Source organism: Euprymna scolopes, chromosome 39, assembly GCF_053919585.1.
Source record: "Euprymna scolopes isolate OS-2025 chromosome 39, ASM5391958v1, whole genome shotgun sequence".
Taxonomy (NCBI): Eukaryota; Metazoa; Mollusca; class Cephalopoda; order Sepiida; family Sepiolidae; genus Euprymna; species Euprymna scolopes.
In genome coordinates, this window is record NC_136520.1 from 68,185,374 (window position 1) to 68,208,005 (window position 22,632).

At 34.0% G+C, this 22,632-nt stretch overlaps 1 protein-coding gene across 5 annotated transcripts in view; it reads right to left on the reverse strand.

The window, feature by feature from the left end:
* The window catches only part of LOC145263827 (uncharacterized), a 242,305-nt gene that overhangs the window by 77,557 nt on the left and 142,116 nt on the right, over nt 1-22,632 (reverse strand). For all 5 annotated transcript variants that reach the window (XR_013864604.1, XR_013864602.1, XR_013864603.1 and 2 more), the window contains 2 exons: nt 11,652-11,776; nt 3,519-3,657 (listed from right to left, as the gene is read on the reverse strand). Coding sequence is in view for 2 of the 5 variants with exons in the window: in XM_080120894.1 (XP_079977020.1) it covers nt 3,519-3,657; nt 11,652-11,776 (264 nt within the window). In the remaining 3 variants the exon portion in view is untranslated. The remainder of the gene's footprint in view (nt 1-3,518; nt 3,658-11,651; nt 11,777-22,632) is intronic.

Here is a 22,632-nt window from a genome sequence, read left to right on the forward strand (position 1 = left end):
TTCCGGTTTCTTTTCATGTCACACAAGATCTTGGTATTTTGTTATTTTACCCCCCCCCCTTTCAGCACCGTTTAACTTAACATCATTGGGAACACTAACTTCTACTAAGGTTGCTTCTTTCTGCTTGTTTCATATCACTATGATACGATGCCTCCATTCAGTTTCGAAAGACAAAGGATACCCCCTGTAAGGGCAGCTGTGCGGGTAATCGTAAGGCAATGGTTGCGCAATCCCCAACCACACCTCTTCTGAATCAGCACTGCTTGAGTCCAGTAGCAAGGAGAAGTCCAGGACGACTGGAAACAATGCTGAGATAAGCGGAGAGCACATACAGCACCTGGATGTCCCAAATGGTCACCCGTCTGATACTGGCCAGGCTCATCATTGCTTAACTTCGGTGATTTGATGTGAACTGGTGTGTCGAACATGATTATGCCGTATATCACTATGTCAGGTTTAGTAGCTCTGTTTTCTAGGTGCGTAGCTGTAAAAATTGCATAGTTATAATGTAGTCTGGAATGTGCAGATCTACGATCTATGGCCGATCTCCTACTACGGAAGAAAGTAATTTGAATAACTACAAACGGAACTGCCATTAATCCCCTGGAAAGAGAGGAATTCCCATGTTCAGTTTATAGTAAGGAAGTACAACTCAATTTTATATGCAAGCATCGGATGCACAAGTAGTACAGTTGAATTACAGATAGGTTGAGAGATGATGACCAGTTTGTGTGCAAGATGTATAAGACAATAAAGATGGATGAGAATTCAGATGAGGAGAAAATGTTGCCTGTTTTATCAGTATTTTAATGGTAGTCCAACAAACTACAAGCCCTTGTCCCACCTCAACGTAAACAAACCCGACAAACAGCAGAATCCCACCCCTACACAGTAGAAATTCTTAGATGTAAGAAAGCCTTCTACTCTAATAGTTTCTTCCCAAAGACTGCTGGACTTTGGAATTCCCTTCCGGGTTTTTGCTTCTGTTTGTACTGACATGCAGAAGTGTAATGTACACAGATATCTTGCTGCTCAACTCCCTACATAGTATCTCTGCAAATTATGTTCCAGATAGTAGCCCCCTACATCCAAGGTGAAAATGCAATTAAAAAATAAAAAGTGTATCAAGTGAAAGAAGTGGATGGAGCAAGTTCAGAGAACTTTTGTCATTACTAACTAGCAAAGCATTATCACTGTGAACCAAGGGGAGAGTCTATCAGGCATGTGTACAAAACATGAGGTATGAAGTGAAACCTGGCCAGTGAAGATGGAGGATGTGATGCATGGAGAGAAATGATATGAGAACGATACAATTAATATGTTACGCAAGTCTTAAATGCAAGCTCAGATCTGATGAGCTCAGAGAAAGATTAAATTTTGATAGTATAGCCAGATGTATGTAGAATAAGGAGCTTTGATGTTGGAAGAATGGATGAGAGGGAGGGAGTGATAAGAATAGATTTAGCTAGGTTGATTTGGAAATCAATTTGTAAAATACATGCCAGGGTGTAAAACGGACATGGTGAAGAAAAAAAGAAAAAAGAAAAAGATAAATAATAAGAAAAAGAAAAAGATGAAAAAAAAGGGAAAAAAAAGAAAAAAGAATAAAAAGAAAAAAGATGAAAAAAGATAAGAAAATGATGAATAATCCATAGTATAAAAGCGAAAATGTGTGTGTGCATTTTTTTGTATGTCCGGCAAAGGCTTTTGGAGGCGGGAGGGGGGGGGGCTCGGTGGGGATGGGCACTGTTTCTTAGAACTTTTTATATACTTCCTAGATTATAATATCTACGATTTATGAAATGAGGTCGCATCTATCTTTTATTTCAGCAACTTTTATGTTACAAAATTTACACTGTGATTTCACTTCTCTCCTACTATGGCGTGATGTTTGATCTAGAAAACCGCACCTTGACGTTCGTTTAAGCACCTGCTTTCTTAAACATTTAACTTCAACCATTATCACTTCTCTTCCTCTGTAGCATCATGGTAAGTTATCAGACTATTTTCCTCAAGGCTTCGTGTTCAAGCCTACCTCCCTACCAAAACTTTTTTTTTCTCTTATACACCTCCAAACACCCGGGCAACGCCGGGCACCCACGCTAGTAATAAAAGATGAATAATAAAAAGAAAAAAGATGAATAATAAAAAGATAAATAAAATGAAAAAGATGAGTAATAAGAAAAAAGATGAAAAAGGAAAAGATAAAAGAAAATATATAAGATAATAATAAGATAAATAATAAGATGAATAATAAGATGAATAATAAGATAAATAATAAGATAAATAATAAGATAATAATAAGATAAATAATAAGATGAATAATAAGATAAATAATAAGATGAATAATAAGATGAATAATAAGATGAATAATAAGATAAATAATAAGATGAATAATAAGATGAATAATAAGATGAATAATAAGATGAATAATAAGATAAATAATAAGATAAATAATAAGATAAATAATAAGATGAATAATAAGATGAATAATAAGATGAATAATAAGATGAATAATAAGATAAATAATAAGATAAATAATAAGATGAATAATAAGATAAATAATAAGATGAATAATAAGATGAATAATAAGATGAATAATAAGATGAATAATAAGATGAATAATAAGATAAATAATAAGATAAATAATAAGATGAATAATAAGATGAATAATAAGATAAATAATAAGATGAATAATAAGATGAATAATAAGATGAATAATAAGATAAATAATAAGATGAATAATAAGATGAATAATAAGATAAATAATAAGATAAATAATAAGATGAATAATAAGATAAATAATAAGATGAATAATAAGATGAATAATAAGATGAATAATAAGATAAATAATAAGATGAATAATAAGATGAATAATAAGATGAATAATAAGATGAATAATAAGATGAATAATAAGATAAATAATAAGATAAATAATAAGATGAATAATAAGATAAATAATAAGATGAATAATAAGATGAATAATAAGATGAATAATAAGATGAATAATAAGATAAATAATAAGATGAATAATAAGATGAATAATAAGATGAATAATAAGATGAATAATAAGATGAATAATAAGATAAATAATAAGATAAATAATAAGATGAATAATAAGATGAATAATAAGATGAATAATAAGATAAATAATAAGATAAATAATAAGATGAATAATAAGATGAATAATAAGATAAATAATAAGATGAATAATAAGATGAATAATAAGATAAATAATAAGATAATAATAAGATAAATAATAAGAAAAAGGAAAAATGAATAAGAAAAAGATGAAGAAAAAGAAAAATGATGAATAATAAGAAATAGTGAATAAAAAAATAAGAAAAAAAATAAAAGACAAGTAATAATAATAATAATAAAAGATGAATAATAATAATGATTGTATGTCATTTGATTGACATTAAATATGGTGTCATCCTAAACCCATCTCTTTAATCTGTAGGAATAAGAGGCAATTCAAACCCAATTATTGTTTTTTTAAAAACGATTTTGCTCACCTGCAAGTCAATATTATAAAGTTCCAAGTTTTGAATATCGGCATCAAGGTTGGGATCAATGCTCGGGGATGCAAGCAACGGTTGCGGTAATTGGCTCTGTGACATTTCATAATGATTTCTTAACTCAGCGATATTCAATCTGTAAAAAGCCAATGAAAAAAAATATTAAAAAAAAAAAAAACATTTACAAAATGGTTTACAAAAAAACATTTATTTACTAGGCATCAAGAACAGGAAAGTTCACCTAACTGCCAACCTTGTACTGAGATTGTAATAGAAAATGCTAGAAGTGTAAGCCATGTTTAGTTTCAGAACAGTTTCAGATGGTTCGTTGTTCTAAACAAGTCTTGAGAGGTGACTGGTTTGCAGTAGACAGAACAGTTTCCGATGGTTCGTTGTTACACACAAGTCCTGAGAGGTGACTGGTTTGCAGTAGACAGTTCCACAGAGCAAAATATTCTTACCGTGTCGAGACGGAAAAAACATGCGAAATTACTACAGAAAGGTTTAATATTTATGAAGCAATTCTGGTTTCTGATTGGTTGGTAGCAGAACGTGAATTAATTCGATTCGTCAGTTCCTAACAGCATCGTTTATAAATAGAATTGCCCGACTGTGTGGGATCATACCCCCATTATACGTCCAAAATATTGCAACAATACTCACACAAGTGGTAGCAACACTGTTTAGCCTGTCAGGTGACAGAATCAGTGAAAAGAAAAACTAACCTTTGTAAATGGGTTCTGTGTGTGTGTGTGTGTGGCATTAATTAGCATATGAGGGGAATAGTGGTTATAAGAAGGGCGAATTGCAAAAGACATGATGTTGAGTTATAGACAGCCGATGGGGAGCATAGATGTTGAGAGTTGATGTTCTGAATTACGGCTTAAGTTAAGAGTCAGCATGAATTGGAGCATTCGTGAAAACTTTGTGTTGGGGAGGGGGTCATTTAGAAACATTATAATTAAAAACACTGCCATTTTAGCAGTCTCACATTGTGATCTGCGCCTTCCAATCACTGAAGCCCTACTCATTTGCATAAACAAACCGGCCATCAATCAGGCTTAATATGAAAGGGAAGGCACACTTAAGTGCTTTTAATAATTTTAAACGATTTTAAACGACTTTTCAATAAATTCATCAAACATAATTTTTAATTTCATCGCTCGCCTGAAGACGACTCATGGAAGTTGAAAACGTTTGCAATGATGGCAAAATTCTTTTTACACTTGAACAGAACATTCCAACATGGGCCTGCCAAAGGGGAAAAAAATGGATTGAAAGAAAAACAAACGGGAATTATCCCTACTATTCAACAAAACATGCATAAGAGCAAATTGTTGCCCAAATATTATAATAAATAAATATACATATATATATATATATACACACACACACACACGTGACACTAATTTGCATATGAGGGGAATATGGCTATAAGAAAGACAAATTGCAGAGGACAGAAAATCGAGTTATTGACAGCTGAGAAGCGTTGAGAGTTGATGTGAATTACAGTTAAAGTTAGGAGTTAGTATGAATTGCGACATTGGTGAAAACAGGTTCTGACAATTTTTTTATTTGGAATGATGTCAAAATAATTGACAGATGCAAGATGGGAAATCAGGCGACTCAATGAAGCAGCACATATGCTAAAAACCGAAAGATCACTAAGCAGACCAAGCTTAGAAATTAATAGCATTTGAGAACCTCTAATTTTAGGAAAAACAAAAATTGTACACCCTTCAAATTTCAGCGATAGAAGGGAGATAACTCTCCTGACGATCTTTATTAAAGTTGCCTCCCTTTGTTCAACCAATTTTTTTTTTTTCAAACATACGAAACCACGGCCAAAAAAACAAAGAACACCTTCAAGAGTACGAAAATATCTACAGAGCCAGTAACTTCTCTCCTTTCTTTTCTAAGACAACAACCAACATGTTTTACGACGGTCGAAGGTCAAATCGACCAAAAAGTTGCACAAATAGCACTCAAGATGAGAACACTAGTCCAATCAAAACAAGTAATATTAATTATTTTTAATTTAATATTTACAGAGGTTAAGCTGGACAACGACCCTTTCAAGTTGTGGGCTCCTTTTGTTATGTTGAGGATATGTTGAGTGCTGGAGGTGATTGCGAGTCGAATACTACAATTTGAATAAGATCGGCATGGGATAAGTTCCGCAAGCTGTTGTCAGTCCTGACATTGTGATCTATCCCTCTCACTATCAGAGCGAGGATATATAATGCCAGTGCTCAGCGCATGATACTGTAGAGAAGTAAATGTTGGACCCTCACACAATCCATGCTCTCCTGTCCCGCAATGATTAAATGGATATATAACAATGGGTCAAATCAGAATTCGCATATCAGCTCTGATACACAGTTGTTGAAGTTGAAGATACAAAACCATGACCAACTCATGATGATCAGTCGGCTGTTTTGGTTTTGCCATGTTGAGAGAAACAACTCTTGGATTAGAAAAATACAGAGATCTTGAGCTGGAAGGTTGGTGAAAATTCGAACGACCCAACAAAACTTAGATGCAAACGATCAACAAATGGAATTTTAGCAGAATCAATCCTAAAAACCAACAAGTTTGGAGGCTGAGATTAACAACTGTCAGAAAATGTCAGACCCCCGACGAAGGCAAATAAGATAAAATGGGTGACGAAGATGATGATGTTGACAGCTCATTGAGTTAATAAGGCCTAGAAAATGCTGTTTCCAATCTTAATTGATTGGTTGAGCTGGCTCCACCCATTGACTTAGCCACATTTCGTTTCCCATCACATCTCTAAACAGTGAGATTGGAATAAAGATTGATAAATATATTCTCATAAGTTGTTCAGAATTGTTGTGGTTGATTCCTCTTGAAATTTATACACTTTCTGGTACCTGTACAGTTTAATCAAGACATTAAAAAATTAAAATATTGAAAAAAAAAAAAAAAAAAAAAAAAAAAAAGGTTATATTGTACACATTCGTTTTGGACTGAAGATCTCTGAAAAAAATTTTTCACTTAATTTGATCAAGTAGTTTTATTTTACAGTGGAAAAACACGTTTTTATGACAGCATGTTGAAGGTAGATATCTTTGAATTTTTTAGAATACGTTATGGGGAGATAACTTAGTTTAAAGCGCTGACACTCCCTCCCCAGCTTTATTACTAGCTTTTCTTCCTAAAAATCAAACCTTTTGCTTGGTATCATAACAAATTGTCTTTTTTTGTTGAAAAAAAAAAATAAATAAAAATAAAAATACTCAATGAAATTAACTGAAATCTTTTTTCAGAGAACTTCATTCGGATACGTACAATATAACATTTTTTTTTCAATATTTTCGTTTTTTTTTTTTTTAATGTCTTGATTAAACCGTACAAGCACAGACTTTTTTTTTTTCAAACTTTTTAAAATTTCAATATTTTTACATCCATCTTCAAGTCCATAAAAAAAAAAGGTTAATTTTTATTTCATTTCACCATTCACATTTTTCAAAAATTTTTATCTGCACTCACAAGTCGTCAACATAACGAACGAGCAACGATCAGACATGGAATAAAGGATCAAATCAGAATTGACACATTAGTTCTGATATCCTGTTCATGAAGTTGAATATACTAAAAATTTTATGAACTTGTGATGATCAGTCGGCTATGTTGGTCTGGCCACATTGAGGACAGCGACTCTTGGATTAGAAAAAGCAAAGACCTTGCAGTGCAAGGTTGGAGGAAAGTTGGCTGACCCTAGAAAAGGATCTTCTTATGAATTAAAAAAAAAAAATTTCTTTCTTCCTTTCTTACTACCAGGGGACGGGTATATAACAACTGCGTTAGTTGTATGACGCAGTATGGAGATGAGTACTTGGCTCTATCCAATCCTCACTCACCCATCTTCAGTGTAATAACAGAGTTCGTCCATCAGAATGACAAAGACCACCTGTTCATCCTAGGAATAATGGATGACACGTACTGGGAGTTCGTTTAAAGTGAAGTTGGTTTCCGCACAGCCAGCCTCACTCTTTCATCCCAACCATCCTGATTTGGCATAATCATGTTGACTCATTGTTTCTCATTAGATCATCAAAGTTAAGCAATGTCGAGCATAGCCAGTGCTAGATGAGTGACCACTTGGGAATATGTAAGAGGACATTGACATTTCTGGCAACTCCTGCAACCCACCTGGCTTCCAGACGTCTCGAATGACAGAGTAATGATCAGATGGATATGCAATGTCAGGTCAGATCAAACCCGGCACACTGGCTGCGATATCCGGTTGGCAAGGTTGGATATACCAAAGTTTGGTCTACGACTGACGATCAGTTTGGCTGCATTTGTTTGGTCAAGTTGAGAGGAGTGACATTTGGATGAAAAAAAAAAAAAAAAAATGAAAAGACCTTGAGGTGGAGAGCCAGAGTAAAAGTTGGATGACCCAAGCAAACCTGGATGCAAACCATCAACAATAATCTTAGAATGTGGAATTTAAATGGAATCAATCCTCAAAACTGCTCTCATAGAAAGACATTTTCCTCATAAAAGTAATAAGTTATTACAATTCCTTATAATCATATAAACAATGTATAATTATTACAATTTAAAAAATTATATTAAAATTAGAATACAAAGATGTTCTTTTTAAAGAGTTTATGGAGAGTTCTAAATATAGAACATAAAAATGTTCTTTTTCAAGAGCTTCTGGGATGTTTTAAGTTGTGGTGTTCCATTTGGAGCGTTTCTGGAACTTTCCATTTCCTAGCATATGCTGTTTCACATAGTCACTGACAAGTTATTTTGGTGTAAAATTCGAATTTTCTTGCTGCCAAACAGTTGTTTTTGGGTTTCTTATGTAGTTGCTTTTGTTTTACAGCATATCAACCCTTTTCAGGTTATTTAATGCCGAATCCAGTGATTTTGAAGAACAATTTTTTCATAGAATATATTTATTTTTCTATTTAACCCATAGTTGGAACCCTAACAGGTACTATGATCACCGAAGTTAAGCAACGTTGAACCTGGCCAGTACCAGATGGGTGACCATTTTGGAAGACGAGGCACTGTATGTACCGCGAGGTAAAATACCAGGTTGAGAAACTGGCACTGTCTATCTTTCTCTCAAGGGTAGATGGGTCTCTCTTAAGCCATGGTAGGCAACCCATCTAGTGATGGCGTCACAAAAAAAAAAAATACCCTTGATAGCCCTGGTGAAGCATCAAGCATTCAGCTACTGGCAAGATTTGAATTCCACTACAAAACTCGTAAAATGAGTTCAATCTTGGCTGCAGCTGTGCTGGATCTGGAATAGAGTTTAAACAAGAGACAAACCTCGTTGAGAACATTAGAAAATGACCATACCTCAGATCTTTTTTTTTTCATGCATCCTGAAATCAAAAGTACTCTTCTCTGAGAAGTGAAAATGCCAAGGCTGGAATTATATATGGATATTTAATTTATTCCTACTTGGTTCTTTTTCAGAGTTGGCGTGCTTTGTTTAATATCACACTTTGCTAAGTAGTCCCACTCTGACTTCCACAGGTATCCTGTCCAAAAACCCCATCTGTCCACTAACGCATTGCATGTCAAACTGCTCTCCCTCATAACTAAAAATTTACATGCCTCAAATCTATCTTTTCCATGATGTCATCACTACATATAGCCTAAAGATCCTTGCCAGTTTTTTGTCATGTATATTTGTTTATAATATCGCTAGCTTAAATTTCATCTATCAAGTTAACATTCTTGAGAACTAATGTAAATATTCCAACTTAACATGACTACATATGCCACATTGTGGCATGTGGTGAAGCTGTACACGCACGCATGACAGCTGGTAGCCAAAACGCACTAACCGATTCGGATCAGACTGTCAAAACAGATGTTGCCGGTGGTGAAAGGTCAAATATTTGATGCTCACAGCTGTCAGGGTTAGTGCACCTGTAGAGAGCAGGTCACATATATAGCCCAGAGAAAAGGCAAAAGAATGGATGAGCAAACACACAGTAGCAAGGCAACATTAGACAAGCTCATGGTTCTACCCATCCAGTCTCCTCTTCACCTCTCTGACTTGGCACACACACAGGGCAATAAAGAAAAAAAGAAAATATTTTTTTTATATTTTTATATGAAAAGCAACTTTGTGTTACAAGTTTTTCTGGCTGACAAAAAAAAAAAAAAAATCAACTGACATGCATGCAACTACACCATAATTACCCCCTCCTCTCATCGCCTAATCACACAAAAGACAATAAATTCTGAGTTGCAAGCCTCACCCTAGCTTATGGTTAGTCGTAGAGTAAGTCATTTTTTTTTATTTAATCCTTTCAACTTGAAATTAGCAACCATCCACAAAACATTGACAAATCAACTTGATAAGAAAAATTCAGAGATAAATCTTATAATCAATTTCCACATTTTAAATAGATATGGATCAGAAAATTAAATTGTAATGCATTTGGTAAAACTTATTCGGATTTTTACTTCTAAGCTTTTAATTACAAAATTACTTATTTTCACTTCAAGTGTATATAAAATGCGAAAACATCAACTGAAAACAAGTTTCAATGAATTTCTTTTCATGAAAGTTTTTCTTCTTATTGCAAAATTCAAAGCTCTGTTTCGACATGAGAAATAAAATGGCTGCTTGCCACTCCGGTATTAGTTAAGATTATGACTTACCCTCCCATTAACCTCAATTCCGAGTGGTAAACACTTCCTAACACCAGTTTTAGTGTTAATGGTAGGGTAAGTCATTAAAAAAAAATTTTTTTACTATCTTTTCATCCAAAGATAACAGAATCTTCCAAAAATATTCTGTAATTTTGTTTTTGTGTTTCAATAAGCCAACTTAATAACAAATTCAGAAATAATAAATATTATAATCTCTAAGCTTCTATCTTTACATCATCAACGCTCTGATCCCTGTCTGGCATCAACTGAAATGAATGGCTCTTGTCTTAGGGAGGCTCCATGTTTTGACAAACTTCTAAGTCTGACCTTTACTCTTGATCTGAGATGGAACATGTACATCAAATCCGTTACCAAGGTTGCTGGGAAAATGGTGGAATCGTTCTGCTGTTGTCACATCTGGGCAGGAGCTGCTAGAAGCAGCTTATCCTGCCTTGACAGAGTTCAAAGTAGACTTCATAGCCTAGTGGGGATGCCCTTTTCTCTTCCCTGCAATTTCTTTCCCACAGAAGAGATGTGCGAGCCTATCTCTGCTTTATCATTATTTTCATAGCAAGTGCTCGTCTGAGCTCCAATCTATGGTCTCTTCTTACCACGAAAAACACTCATCTAGCTGAAATCACTATCCCCCACTCTTTATCTGTACCTAAACCTAAACGTAGATTCCATGAACAAAAGCTTCTTTCTTAGATTTGTACACCTGTGGAACTGTTCCATTTTCTTGCTTTCCAACTGACTACAATACACTTGTCTTCAAGTCCAATGTAAACAAGTTCTTGATGAGCCATCCCCTTAAGTAATCCAATTTATCCAATTTCCACTACTAACGATTACTACATTTTCCCATTGACTACTGTACACTCATTAGCTCTTATCCTTGAGTGGCCTCCAGGCCTTGATAAGTGGTAACGCCTTTGTAAAAAAAAAAAAAAAAAAAATTATAATCAGTTTCCACGCTTAAAAAGTATTGAAACATATTGCACAGTAGATTGTTCATACACTTGTTTTTGTATAAAAATATAAAACTTATTTGCTGTTATGTCACTACTGTGTCATAAATATGTGCGCCTAGGCAGAGAAAAGAGAAAGAACGGAAGGGGGAGGTTAGTGGATTGTGTGGTGTTAATTTCTCAATTGTGGCTTTTGTTTCTTTTTCCTTTTTTCCCTGGGCTATATATGTGACTTGCTTTGTTTGCAGCCGCCTCACCTCCGACAGGTGCATGCGTCGAGCAGTTGACCTATTATCCTGCTGATCTCAATCTGACAACTTGACCTCATCGTTCAGAACGTTTGCCACCAGTTGTCATGCATGTGTTTGCGTGTGTGCACCTCAATTGCTATAGTATAGAGGTTGGTAGAAAATTAGATTTTAATGCATTTAGTGAAAGTTATTGTCATTTTTAATTTCTTCGTTGTCAACTATACTGAAAAGATTAGCTAAAAACGTTCACTTACTTGTGTTTCTCTCGTTCGACTTCTAACTGTCGAGTCAAATCAATCACTTGCCGACGTAGGCCTTCACCGTTTGCTGAGCCGCTTTGAATCGCGTTTAACGTCCGCTGGTTCTGATTTACAAGTTCCTAACAGGAAAACAATTCATAAAAACAAAATTTGAATTGGATGAATGATAAAGCTGATAAAAAAAAAACAAAAAAAAAAAACTGAATGAATTGAAAATTGGCTACCGTTGCCCCACAGCAATGGTTGTAAATCACAGAGTTAGTTTGGCTGGGATACAGGTGAGAATAGGCAAAAGAAAAAAGTAAACATGCAAAAAAAAAAAAAAAACATTAAGCATGCAAATTATTAAGCAAATATTACCATATTGCAACATGAACTTTCATGCCTTTATTTTACTTATATATTTATAAAGATGTTTTTAATGGAAATCGCTCTAGACAACGCAAGAAGCCATTTGTTTTAAGGAGTTAAAAAAAAAAAAGGAAAACAACAGTTTATGGTCAAAGACTTGCCAACAATAAGTGTTATATAGATAGATCCTGACCCAGGAAATAGTAACTTGCCCCTTCATCACAAACATTGCTTATGGAATGCGAGGACTAAAGGACAAAATAAAAGAAGCAAGAGTTCTGAAATATATGTATACATATATAAAGTTGTTGTAAGCGTTCATGTGTGTGTGTACAACTCTCTTACAATCCACACCATTGGACTGATCATGACCAAACCTGGCATCATGATGGTCCCCCACTTAGGGATGGTGCACACCATTTTCCAAGGTAAAGGTCAAGGTCAAAGCCTATGTATATATACTCTCCTACAACTCACACCACTGGACCGATCATGACGAAACTTGACATGATGATTGTATTCGACCTAGAGATAGTGCATACACCATTTTTCAAGATCATATTTCGTGCAGCTCTTCATAAACTTCCTTATCTAGGGGCGGTGCACCTTAGGCAATAGTTGCTCTTACAAAATCCACTTACTGCAAGGGTGCCAGCGAAGCAGGTACCCGAGCATACAACAAAGTCTCATGCGAAGTGCGGGTATATTTGCTAGTAATATATATTTGTAGAGACGGACATCATACAAATATTTTATTTATTTTTGTTTTCTAATACATGGGAATTCTGGACAAGAACCAAATTATTCAGTTTTTTTTTTGTTTTTTTTTTAATTCAAATTATCAGATTGCTTCAGTAATCAAATAAAAAATTCATTTTTACTTGATCTTTAAATTGCAAGCAAAAAAATTATTCCTGCAAATTTTAATGGATTTAAAAATTATAAAATTTTATCTAAAAAAGATTTTATGTGACTTTTTATACATATTTTTTTAAATTATATATTTTATTTTTTTAATTTAATTATATATTTTATTTTTTTAATTTATTTATATATTTAATTTTTTTTAATTTAATTATATATTTTATAATTTAATGCAGGAAAGGCGGTTGATTGATGGCAGCTGTTGCCAATTTGGAATAGAGGCATATAAGTAAGGTAATTGGCAAAACTTATTTTGCTACTCCCCCCCCCAAAAAAAAAACCTTCCTTCCTTCCTTTCTTGTTATGTCCAGCATCAAGCAGAATTTTTATGGACATGGCTTCTTTGCAAGGTCTTACTATTTGTGAAACACATTTGGAACACATTACTGTGGAATTGCCTTCCCACTGATTACAACTTGGTCATCTTCAAGTCAAATATCAACAAATTCTTGTCACAAATTACTCCATAATCAAGCATAGTTCATAACGTTTCTGAATTTTTGAGATGAGGATTGGTTATTCATATTATTTGGAATCTTCAGACTACTGTTCTCATCTTGAGTGCTATTTTCACGTTTTGGTCGATGTAACCTCAATGACCCATGGAACAGTGGTCAGAGTACTTGAAGAAATAAACTGTAAAAGTGATATTCTCCTGAAGGTTGAAGATTACATTTCAGTGTGTGCAACTGAAAAAAAATAATTGCAAATTACTTAGGATTTCTATTCAGTCATGGCTGACGGAACTAGAGCATGCTACTCTTGTGAAGTAAATAAAGGGTTCCGTTCAAAATTCTGTGCAAATTCCTGAGTTTGACAAGATACACCTGAAGAAGGTCGGAAGTTACATTGACCGAAACGTTGTGAAAATGACATTCAAGATGAAAACAGTAGTCTTAAGATTCCAAATAATATGAATAGTTCATAACATTGGTAAATGTTATGAACTCCCATAGTGTTCCTTATCTTTCAGCTAACAATCATTCCTGTCTCATTAACCTCAAATGACTCTTGGACTTGATAAGTGATGATCCCCTCCAATAGTAAAACAAAACAAAAATACTTGTGTATTATTTGTAGTTTGTATTGTGATTCGATTTTTAATTTTAACAAAGTGAAATGCTGTTAAAGAATGAAAAGCTGGAGAGAGATCTTCACGACAAAGAACTCACTGCCCAGGAACTCAAGAATTTGGTTAACCAGTTGGAGCAAGAACTTGATCAGAAGAATAGCATCGAATTCCTTCTTCACTCCATGTGCCTAGCATCAAGCAGAATCTCTATGGACATGGCTTCTTTGCAAAGTCTTACCGTCTCTGGAACACATTACTGTGAAACTGCTTCCCTCCTAATTATAACTTGGTCATCTTCAAATCCAATACAAACAAATTCTTGTCAAAAACCGTCTTGGATGTTCGTCCATCAGATGATGAGGATTATCTGATCATCCTGAATGACACATAATGAATTGTGAAGCAAGGGTTGTGTAATCCTGAACCACTTCTTTCTTAAATCGGTTGCTTGATTTCAGTCGCAAGTGGAAATTCAGGGCGACTGGAAACAATACCTTGATAAGCAGTGAGCAATTTACAGCACCTAGAATTCCCAAATGGTCACGTATTTTAGTACTGACCAGGCTCAACATTTCTTGACTTTGGTGATCTAACGAGAACCGGTGTGTCAATGTGAATTATTACATCCAATAAGTAATAAAATGCAGTTTATACCATTAATCAATATTAATACTCCCATAGTGTTCCTAATCTTATAGATGATAATCATTCCATCTTATTAACTCTTACCCTCGAATGGCTCTTGGCCTTGGCAAGTTTATTTTTGAAAAAGAGTTACATTTTTGCAATATGGCAATATAGATAAAACAGTAAATACATTACTTACCTGGGAGTGCATAAGCAGCTGCAATCAAGAGATAATGAGGATGCAGTTTTGTGCATATGGTAACTTCTGTTTTGCATGGACGGGAGTAGTTGGTGTTGAGGTTAGATCAGAAGTCTATATTAGTTTGAGGCATCTTGATTTTTTAGTCAATTCAGTAACTTACTACAATAATTATCTTCTTTTATAGAGAGTCAGAAAGGGAGATAACTAGAACAGCACATTTTCTTTTGAAACAAATCGGATTTACATTGAAACAAGAAAATTATGTTAAACATTGTTTTATAAGTTTGTTTATTTATTTGTTTTATTTTAATTTTTTTTATATTCATCAGCATCCTCACCAGTTTAATGCAAGTTTTACATGCTGTCAAGTCTTAGTTTGTAGAAATTGATTCTCAAACCAGGCTATCTCCGTCCTGTTCTTTAGTTATCCCTCTTTCTCTCAAGTCTATCCTTATCACTTCCTTCCATGTTTTCCCCTGCCACTTCACTTTTTCCACTTCTAAAGAAATCTCAACCCTTCTTTCAATGTGGCCATACCATCGAAATCTGTTCTGTATAGATCCCCCTATAATGGCCAGATTTAATTTCCCAAGAAGATGATATAGTTAACTCAAGTAAAAATTTGAAGGTTAAAAACCTACTTTCCTCTGAGGTCATCAAAACTAAACCTGTATTTAAGATTAACATTGCCATCCATTATACCATTTTCAAACAATTTCTCTCCATGCAACACATGTCCTCAAGCACACATGTCTGATAGATTCTTTCCTTGCTCAACTGGTAATGCTATGCTGATTACTAATCGCAGAAAACAAACCAGAATTTTCATGATGTCATGTAAACAACCATAAACCCTAAGTTTTGGTGAAGGTTTAGCAAAATCTAATTCAAGAGATTTTAGGTATCTGCAAAGGATTACTAATTTTTGGTCGTTTAAACAATCGGGGTGGATGGGGGGGGGATAGAAAAAGCCCCCCCTCCCCCCTCCCAAAAAAAAAAGTTATGGCTTGGATTTTAGCATTTATGATTATACAACTTGCAAAATTTTATTGGAGAAAAAAAAAAAAAAACATCAACAATTTATTTGTATTATTTAGATTCTTTGGGATACTGTTCTCATCTTGAGTGTTATTTTCTCAATGCTTCGGTTGATGTAATCTGCGACCTTCTCCAGGTGTATCTTTTCATAGTGGATAGAGTACTTGTTAAAATTCAGCTTTTGGACAGAGAGAGGGTTTAATTCTCAGTGCAGGCAACACTCAAAATACAATTGCGAATTATTTAAGATTTCTACTCAGTCATGGTTGATGGAATAAGAGTATGCTACTCCCATGGATTAAATAAAGGATTCCGTTTGATATTCCATGCAGATTCTAGAATTCAACAAAAAGATTCCCAAGTTTGAAAAGACGGTTGGAGGTTACATCAACCGAAACGTTGTGAAAAAAAAATATTCAAGATGAGAATGGTAGCCCGAAGAGTACAAATAATATGAATAATCAATCTTCATCTCAAAAATTCAGAAATACAAGACGAAAAATCTATCGGACCAATACTAAGAAAATCAGAGGAATAACGGAAACCATAAGCCCTTTCTGATTTGTGTTGAAAACCGCAAAATGTTGATATGACAAAGCAATGAAAGTAGAAGAAAAAAAAACCCCAAAAAAAAAACATGCAATGATTTGAAAGTTGCAAAAGAAAAAGCAGAAAGAAAATGAAAAAAGATATATAAAAAAAAAAAAAGATTATTTAAAGTAGGATTGTCAAAAGTATTGAGACTTTGGTATTTTTTAATATCGTGCCTTTTATTAAAAACAATGTGCTACTCATTATTTATTGGGTTAATATAGAAACCATATAAGATTACTATGCTACAAAATTAAACTGATGATATTTTATTGTTCAAAATTTATACCTCTCTCTCTCTCTCTATCTTACCCCCTTTTTACTATGTGTGTTCTGGAAAAATTGCCTCTCCTACCCTTTCTCCTAACCGAATTTTGAACTATTTGTTGCACTGTATTTATTTCACTTTTCATTCTTTCTTTCATTGTTCTTGTTTTGCTGTCTGTCCGGTGTAAAAAGTCCATAACATGCAACTTACATTTACAAGTACAGTAGAACCCTAAGATAGGTTTTTTTTTTTTCAGATTACAATGTGGAATACAATGTTTTTCCGGTCCCGCCTTACAGTGTTATTTATAATGTTATTTGATTATATACATGTGTATTATATACTGTACTGCATTTTGTTACTAATTTTTAATACCATATCCCAGAGTTTTACTGTACTGTTATTGTAGGGCTTTCTGTTACTAGTGGTATTATTATAACACTTTTTTTTATTACCAATATTTTTATTATAACAACATTGATTCGCCTGCACTTCAATTTGTTGTTCTCTGTCAGTGGAGGAGAAATCCTTCACGACTGAGACAATTTTAATTTTTGTTCCTTTTCTCCACGTTAAAAAACGATAACTCTGTCCCGTGGGGAGGCATTGTAATTAGGAACATTGATTCACCTACTTGGCCTTCGGGACAAGATCAAAGTGTACCATCTGTTCTTCAGATGCTGCAAACAAAGACCAGATGTGGGGGCAACCCCACATGCCTGACCTTTAACCAGCTCCCATTTCCCACCTCTCGGGAGCTGGTCCCCTTTTTTCCCTTCCCCTCCCTTCACTCCTCACATTAAAAATCGGCCTTGTGCCTAATTTGCTCGGTGGGGGAGCAAATAAATACCATCTGTTCTTCAGATGCTGCAAGCTATGACTAGCTATGACTAGCAAAGACCAGATGTGGGAGCAACCCCACATGCCTGACCATTAACCAGCTCCCATTTCCCACCTCTCGGGAGCTGGTCCCCTTTTTCCCTTCCCCCTCCCTTCACTCCTCACATTAAAAATCGGCCTTGTGCCTAATATGCTCGGTGGGGGAGCAAATAAATACCATCTGTTCTTCAGATGCTGCACTTCAATTTCTTGTTCTCTATCAGTGGAGGAGAAATCCTTTACGACTGAGACAATTTTTATTTTTGTTCCTTTTCTCCACATTAAAAAACGACCCTAGTGTCTAACTCTGTCCTGTGGGGAGGCATTGTAAATAGGAACAACATTGGTAAATAGTGCTGCACGACTGTTTGTAGCAGTGGTGTTATTATAGGACATTGTTTTGGTATTATTCTATATATGATATTGTATATTTGTTATATTTTTTTACTAGTAGTGTTATTAGAGGATTATTTCTTACTGTCATATTAGAAACAGTATAGAGTATTATTGTTACTAGTATCATACTGAACTTAAAATTCTGGTACTGTGGCAATCTTAAACAAACTAATATAAATTTCCTGTGCAGTCTCCCAACCATTGCTGAAGTCTAATGACAAGGAGAAATCTATGATTGAAAGCAATGTCTGGATAAGCAGAGAAGGACTAGTTATTTTAGAATTTTTCATCACTTAAAACTATTACCCTACCAAGGCTTGAGAGTCTAGTCTACCCTATTATTTTGTTAGATATTGAGAAAGTAGATGTCCACCTATGTAATTTAGTTAGTTGAGAAATAGAAACCGCTGTGGAATCAAAGCTAATTACACAGGTAAAATTTATTCCTCGAACAGAAGTTTTGCACCACTTTTATATCGCCTTACGACGATGAAAATTAAGATAGAATACTGCTAAACCTTATGTCTGGAATCCTTATTCTACTTTTGATCAAAACCCATTACATGATTTTGATTCTAGAAAATATCTAAAATTTAAGGCTTAATTCAAGAAATCTTGCCTAATTGGTGTCTTATGACAATGCAAATCTGAAATATTTGAATTTACAAATCAGACGTTGTACCCCTACTCTGCCCACTGGAAATTCTTTAAAATACTGCAAAGAAACTGGTTTGAGGAATACTTATTAATTGATATTTAATACCTATCATTAAAATTTCACAAAAAATCCACACACCCCCATTGCATCCTGTGCATGAAACTAAATAAAACTAAATATATCCCAGATTACCCATCCTTACGTCCAACATTCCAAAATTCATAATGATCCATTAATTTGTTTAGGGGGTGAATCCTAAATATATAAATATACCTAACTTTATAGAGATATCTAGAATTACAGAATAATAAATAGAGCTGTGACAACAGCATATTCTTTTCATTCTTCTGACTCTCGAGTATATATCCGATACAGTTAGTTACAGTTACCGAGAACCACATCATTCTATATAAAAACATAAGATATTAATGGATATATACTCAAGAGTCAAAATAATGAAAAGAATACGCTATTGTCACACCCTAGTAATAAATTGGTATATATCCATTACAAAAGTGCTCAATACAAAATTGGTTGTTAGTAGAGCTGATACATATATGCGATTTGTTCAGTTTACACTAACAAGTTGTGGTTAATCCAACCTTCTCAGAGTCGCTACTTATTCAATTGGTTGTTTTGTTTGTTGTCTTTTACAGCATATCAACGCCAAACTTTGGAAAAAGTTTGGCGATTTGGAATCTTACTGTTCTAATTCTAAGGTAAATCTATTTTATTAAGAATTGTTAGAAAAATGATTTTATTTTCAACTACTTTATTTAATCTAACAAAGTTTAATAACATTAATAACAAAAAAATGTACAAAATACTTTCCAAAAGTTTCCAGACTCTTTCCACGGGCATTTAAAATTGTTGTAGACTCTTGAAAATTCAGTTTGTTATCGCTATAAATGTTATGAGATGAATGACCAATTTTTATGATTTCAAGTTCAAATGAACAGCTACAGCAAGACTTGGAATACACCCTACTAAAGCCTGATTGTCACAGCTGGTGAATTTCAAAAATGCAATCTGGATGCGAGGACACTTTAGAAGAACGATGTGCAATAAAATTCTGTTTTAAACTTGGAAAAAATGCCACAGAAACGTATGGAATGCTTCAGACTGCTTTTGGACCATCTTGCATGAATTGAGCATCACTCTTTGAGTGGCATAAGAGATTCAAGGAATGCAGGGAGTCTGTGAAAGATGATGAAAGGTGTGGAGGGAGTAAGGAAGTCAAAACACCAGAATCGATTGGCCAAATAAAGAATTTCATGGATAAGGATGGTCTATAGAGACAATAAGTGCACAGTAGTTGTTTCCCCTGATAGTAGCCCCCTACACCAAAGTGGCAATTTGCCTTGTTTGGGGTGAAAATGTAATAATAAAAAAAAAAGTTTGATATTAGTGTGGGAACTGTACACAATTATTTTCGAGGAACTGAAGATGCTGAAGATTTGCACAAAGTTTAGACAATACATCAGTACGCAACTCCATCCTTGTCAGACTATTTAAGACTATTTGACCAAGATGAGCATCAAGACAGTTCCTCACCCTCCCTATAGTCCAGACCTTGCTCCCTGTGACTTTTGGTTATTTCCTAGCCCAATGAAAACCTTAGAGGCTGTCATTATGAAACAATTGAAAAAATGAAAGCGACTGTGATGAGGGTCAATGACACTCATCACAAGAGGACTTCCATGGAGCCTTCCAGAAGTTGTTGTAATGGTACAAGTGTATTGCAGCCAGAGGAGATTACTTCGAAGGGGACTAGAGTTTCATGTATGTACCATCTAGGAAAGTGCACATTCGAAAAAAGTCTGGAAACTTATTTAAGGCACCTCGTAAAATGTGACGATATTTTAATTTTTCTTAAACAAAACATTTGAGTAATTGTAAGAAAAAAAAACTACTTTAGTAAAAGAGTTACCTCCCTTAGACTAACAAGTTAAGATTTCAAATTGCCAAAAGTTATTCAAGTTTTTTTTTATATATCTTCACATATTTATTCATGGTGTTTGTTTTATTTTGAAGAAGTAAAATGCTATTGATTTTAACTTTGCAGAACATGATTGAGTTCTGTAAAGGGTAAGGGGGAAAAAAAAAAAACAATAACAGCAATGTTTGGTGCATTTTTAGTCAGAAAACCAGTATCTTCTGACAGCCTGATCTGGTAGCACTAGATGCCCTAACAGGTATTACAACTTCAGACCAAATTTGACCCGAGGTAAATCCGCATTCCTCACAGGCCTCAAATGAGGCATCATACCCAGGACTTTATTCAACTGTTATTGAATAGTGTCTCCGAAGAGGTCAAACATACAAACTGAGATCTCAACTTGCTGATTCAAGATTAACAAACCATATACATATATAAATATAAGTAAATATAGTTAATCTTCCACTGTATAATAAAGAGCAATGTCATATATATATATATATATATATATATATATATATATATATATATATATATATATATATATTAGGGGTGGTTTTTAAAAAGGTAGCAAATTTTAAATTAAAATAAATCATAGAATTATTATACAAATATATCGTTTATTCCAAATAATTAACATTTATAATTTAAATACAATTTCAGACATATGACTTCCCTCAGCTCACACGTATATGATACTAGCAGGATAACCCGACGTTGCCCAGGACTGAAAGATGATCAACGAATGTTTCATATTCTCATATTTTTATTGTCATCGATATCATTTCACAATCGACCATTTTTCAATCAAATCGATTAATTACCAGCTCTAGTTGGGAATGCATCACAGTGCACCGAAGCTCACATGCCTCTCACAGTGACTTAGTTAATAATACATTGTAGCTCACATTGCACTGTAAAGAACCTACTGTTGATTTTATAAAATTATTTTTCTATATATAATCGCTTGAATTAAAGTTTAAAATTCAAAAGTCAACTACCATGCTTCAATTGTGCTCTAAACAGAAACATTCATTTTGAACACGCCCCTGTCATATCAAAGCACCTACTGTTGCTTTTATATGTCAAGCCTTTCGGCTTGTGTGGTAATAAAATTTCTGAAATGCACTTGAGATGTTAGGCTGTGTAAGATGTTAATTTGGTCAAAATCGCTTATTACTTCGTTCATTGGATTATTTCGATTATCGATACTTATCGAATACATTCCGATACAAAACCTATCTAAAAACACTGCCAGGCACATAAAGCATCTTCATGTGAAATTTCGTGAAAATCGACCCAACTATTTTCAAGTCCATAGGAAACGAACTCACACATACAGATAAAGTTCCTTTTATATCATAATGGATAGATAATCTATTCAATTTTAAACTCAACACATTAAATTAGGCTGTATTTCTGCAATAACATATACAATGTTGTATTACAAGTGGTCTATTGCATCTAGTTTATCAGCACAGACATGCGACTTTGCATATGTCCAAAGAAAATAATCTAATGGGGTTAAACTGCATGAATCAGGTGGCCAGTTGACAGGTCCATTTCATGAAACTATTTGTTCATCAAATGTTTCAAAATGATTTTTCGTATAGTGTGCTGTGTGATATGTGGGTCCATCCTGTTAAAAGCACATGGTAAATTGCCAAACAAGGTTGGACTCAAAATAACCGATAGTTGCCAAATCTGCAATTAAAGAAAATGGAGTTGTCAATTTAAAGTTTGCCAGCTCTAAAAAAAAAAAAAACACCTTTATTTATATATATATATATATATATATATATAAATAAAGGTGTTTTGTCTATATATATATATATATATATATATATATATATCCAAAGTTAATGTGTAAAAAATCTGTTGGACAAATCAAGTTTATGGATTTTTCCAGATTTTTACACATTAACTTTTCCATTTTATGGATTTGGGGGAATCGAAAAAGCAAATTTATTTCCATAATGAACTAGGCTTTTTTTTTTCATTTTGGCTTTCTATACGATTTTAGACCTTTT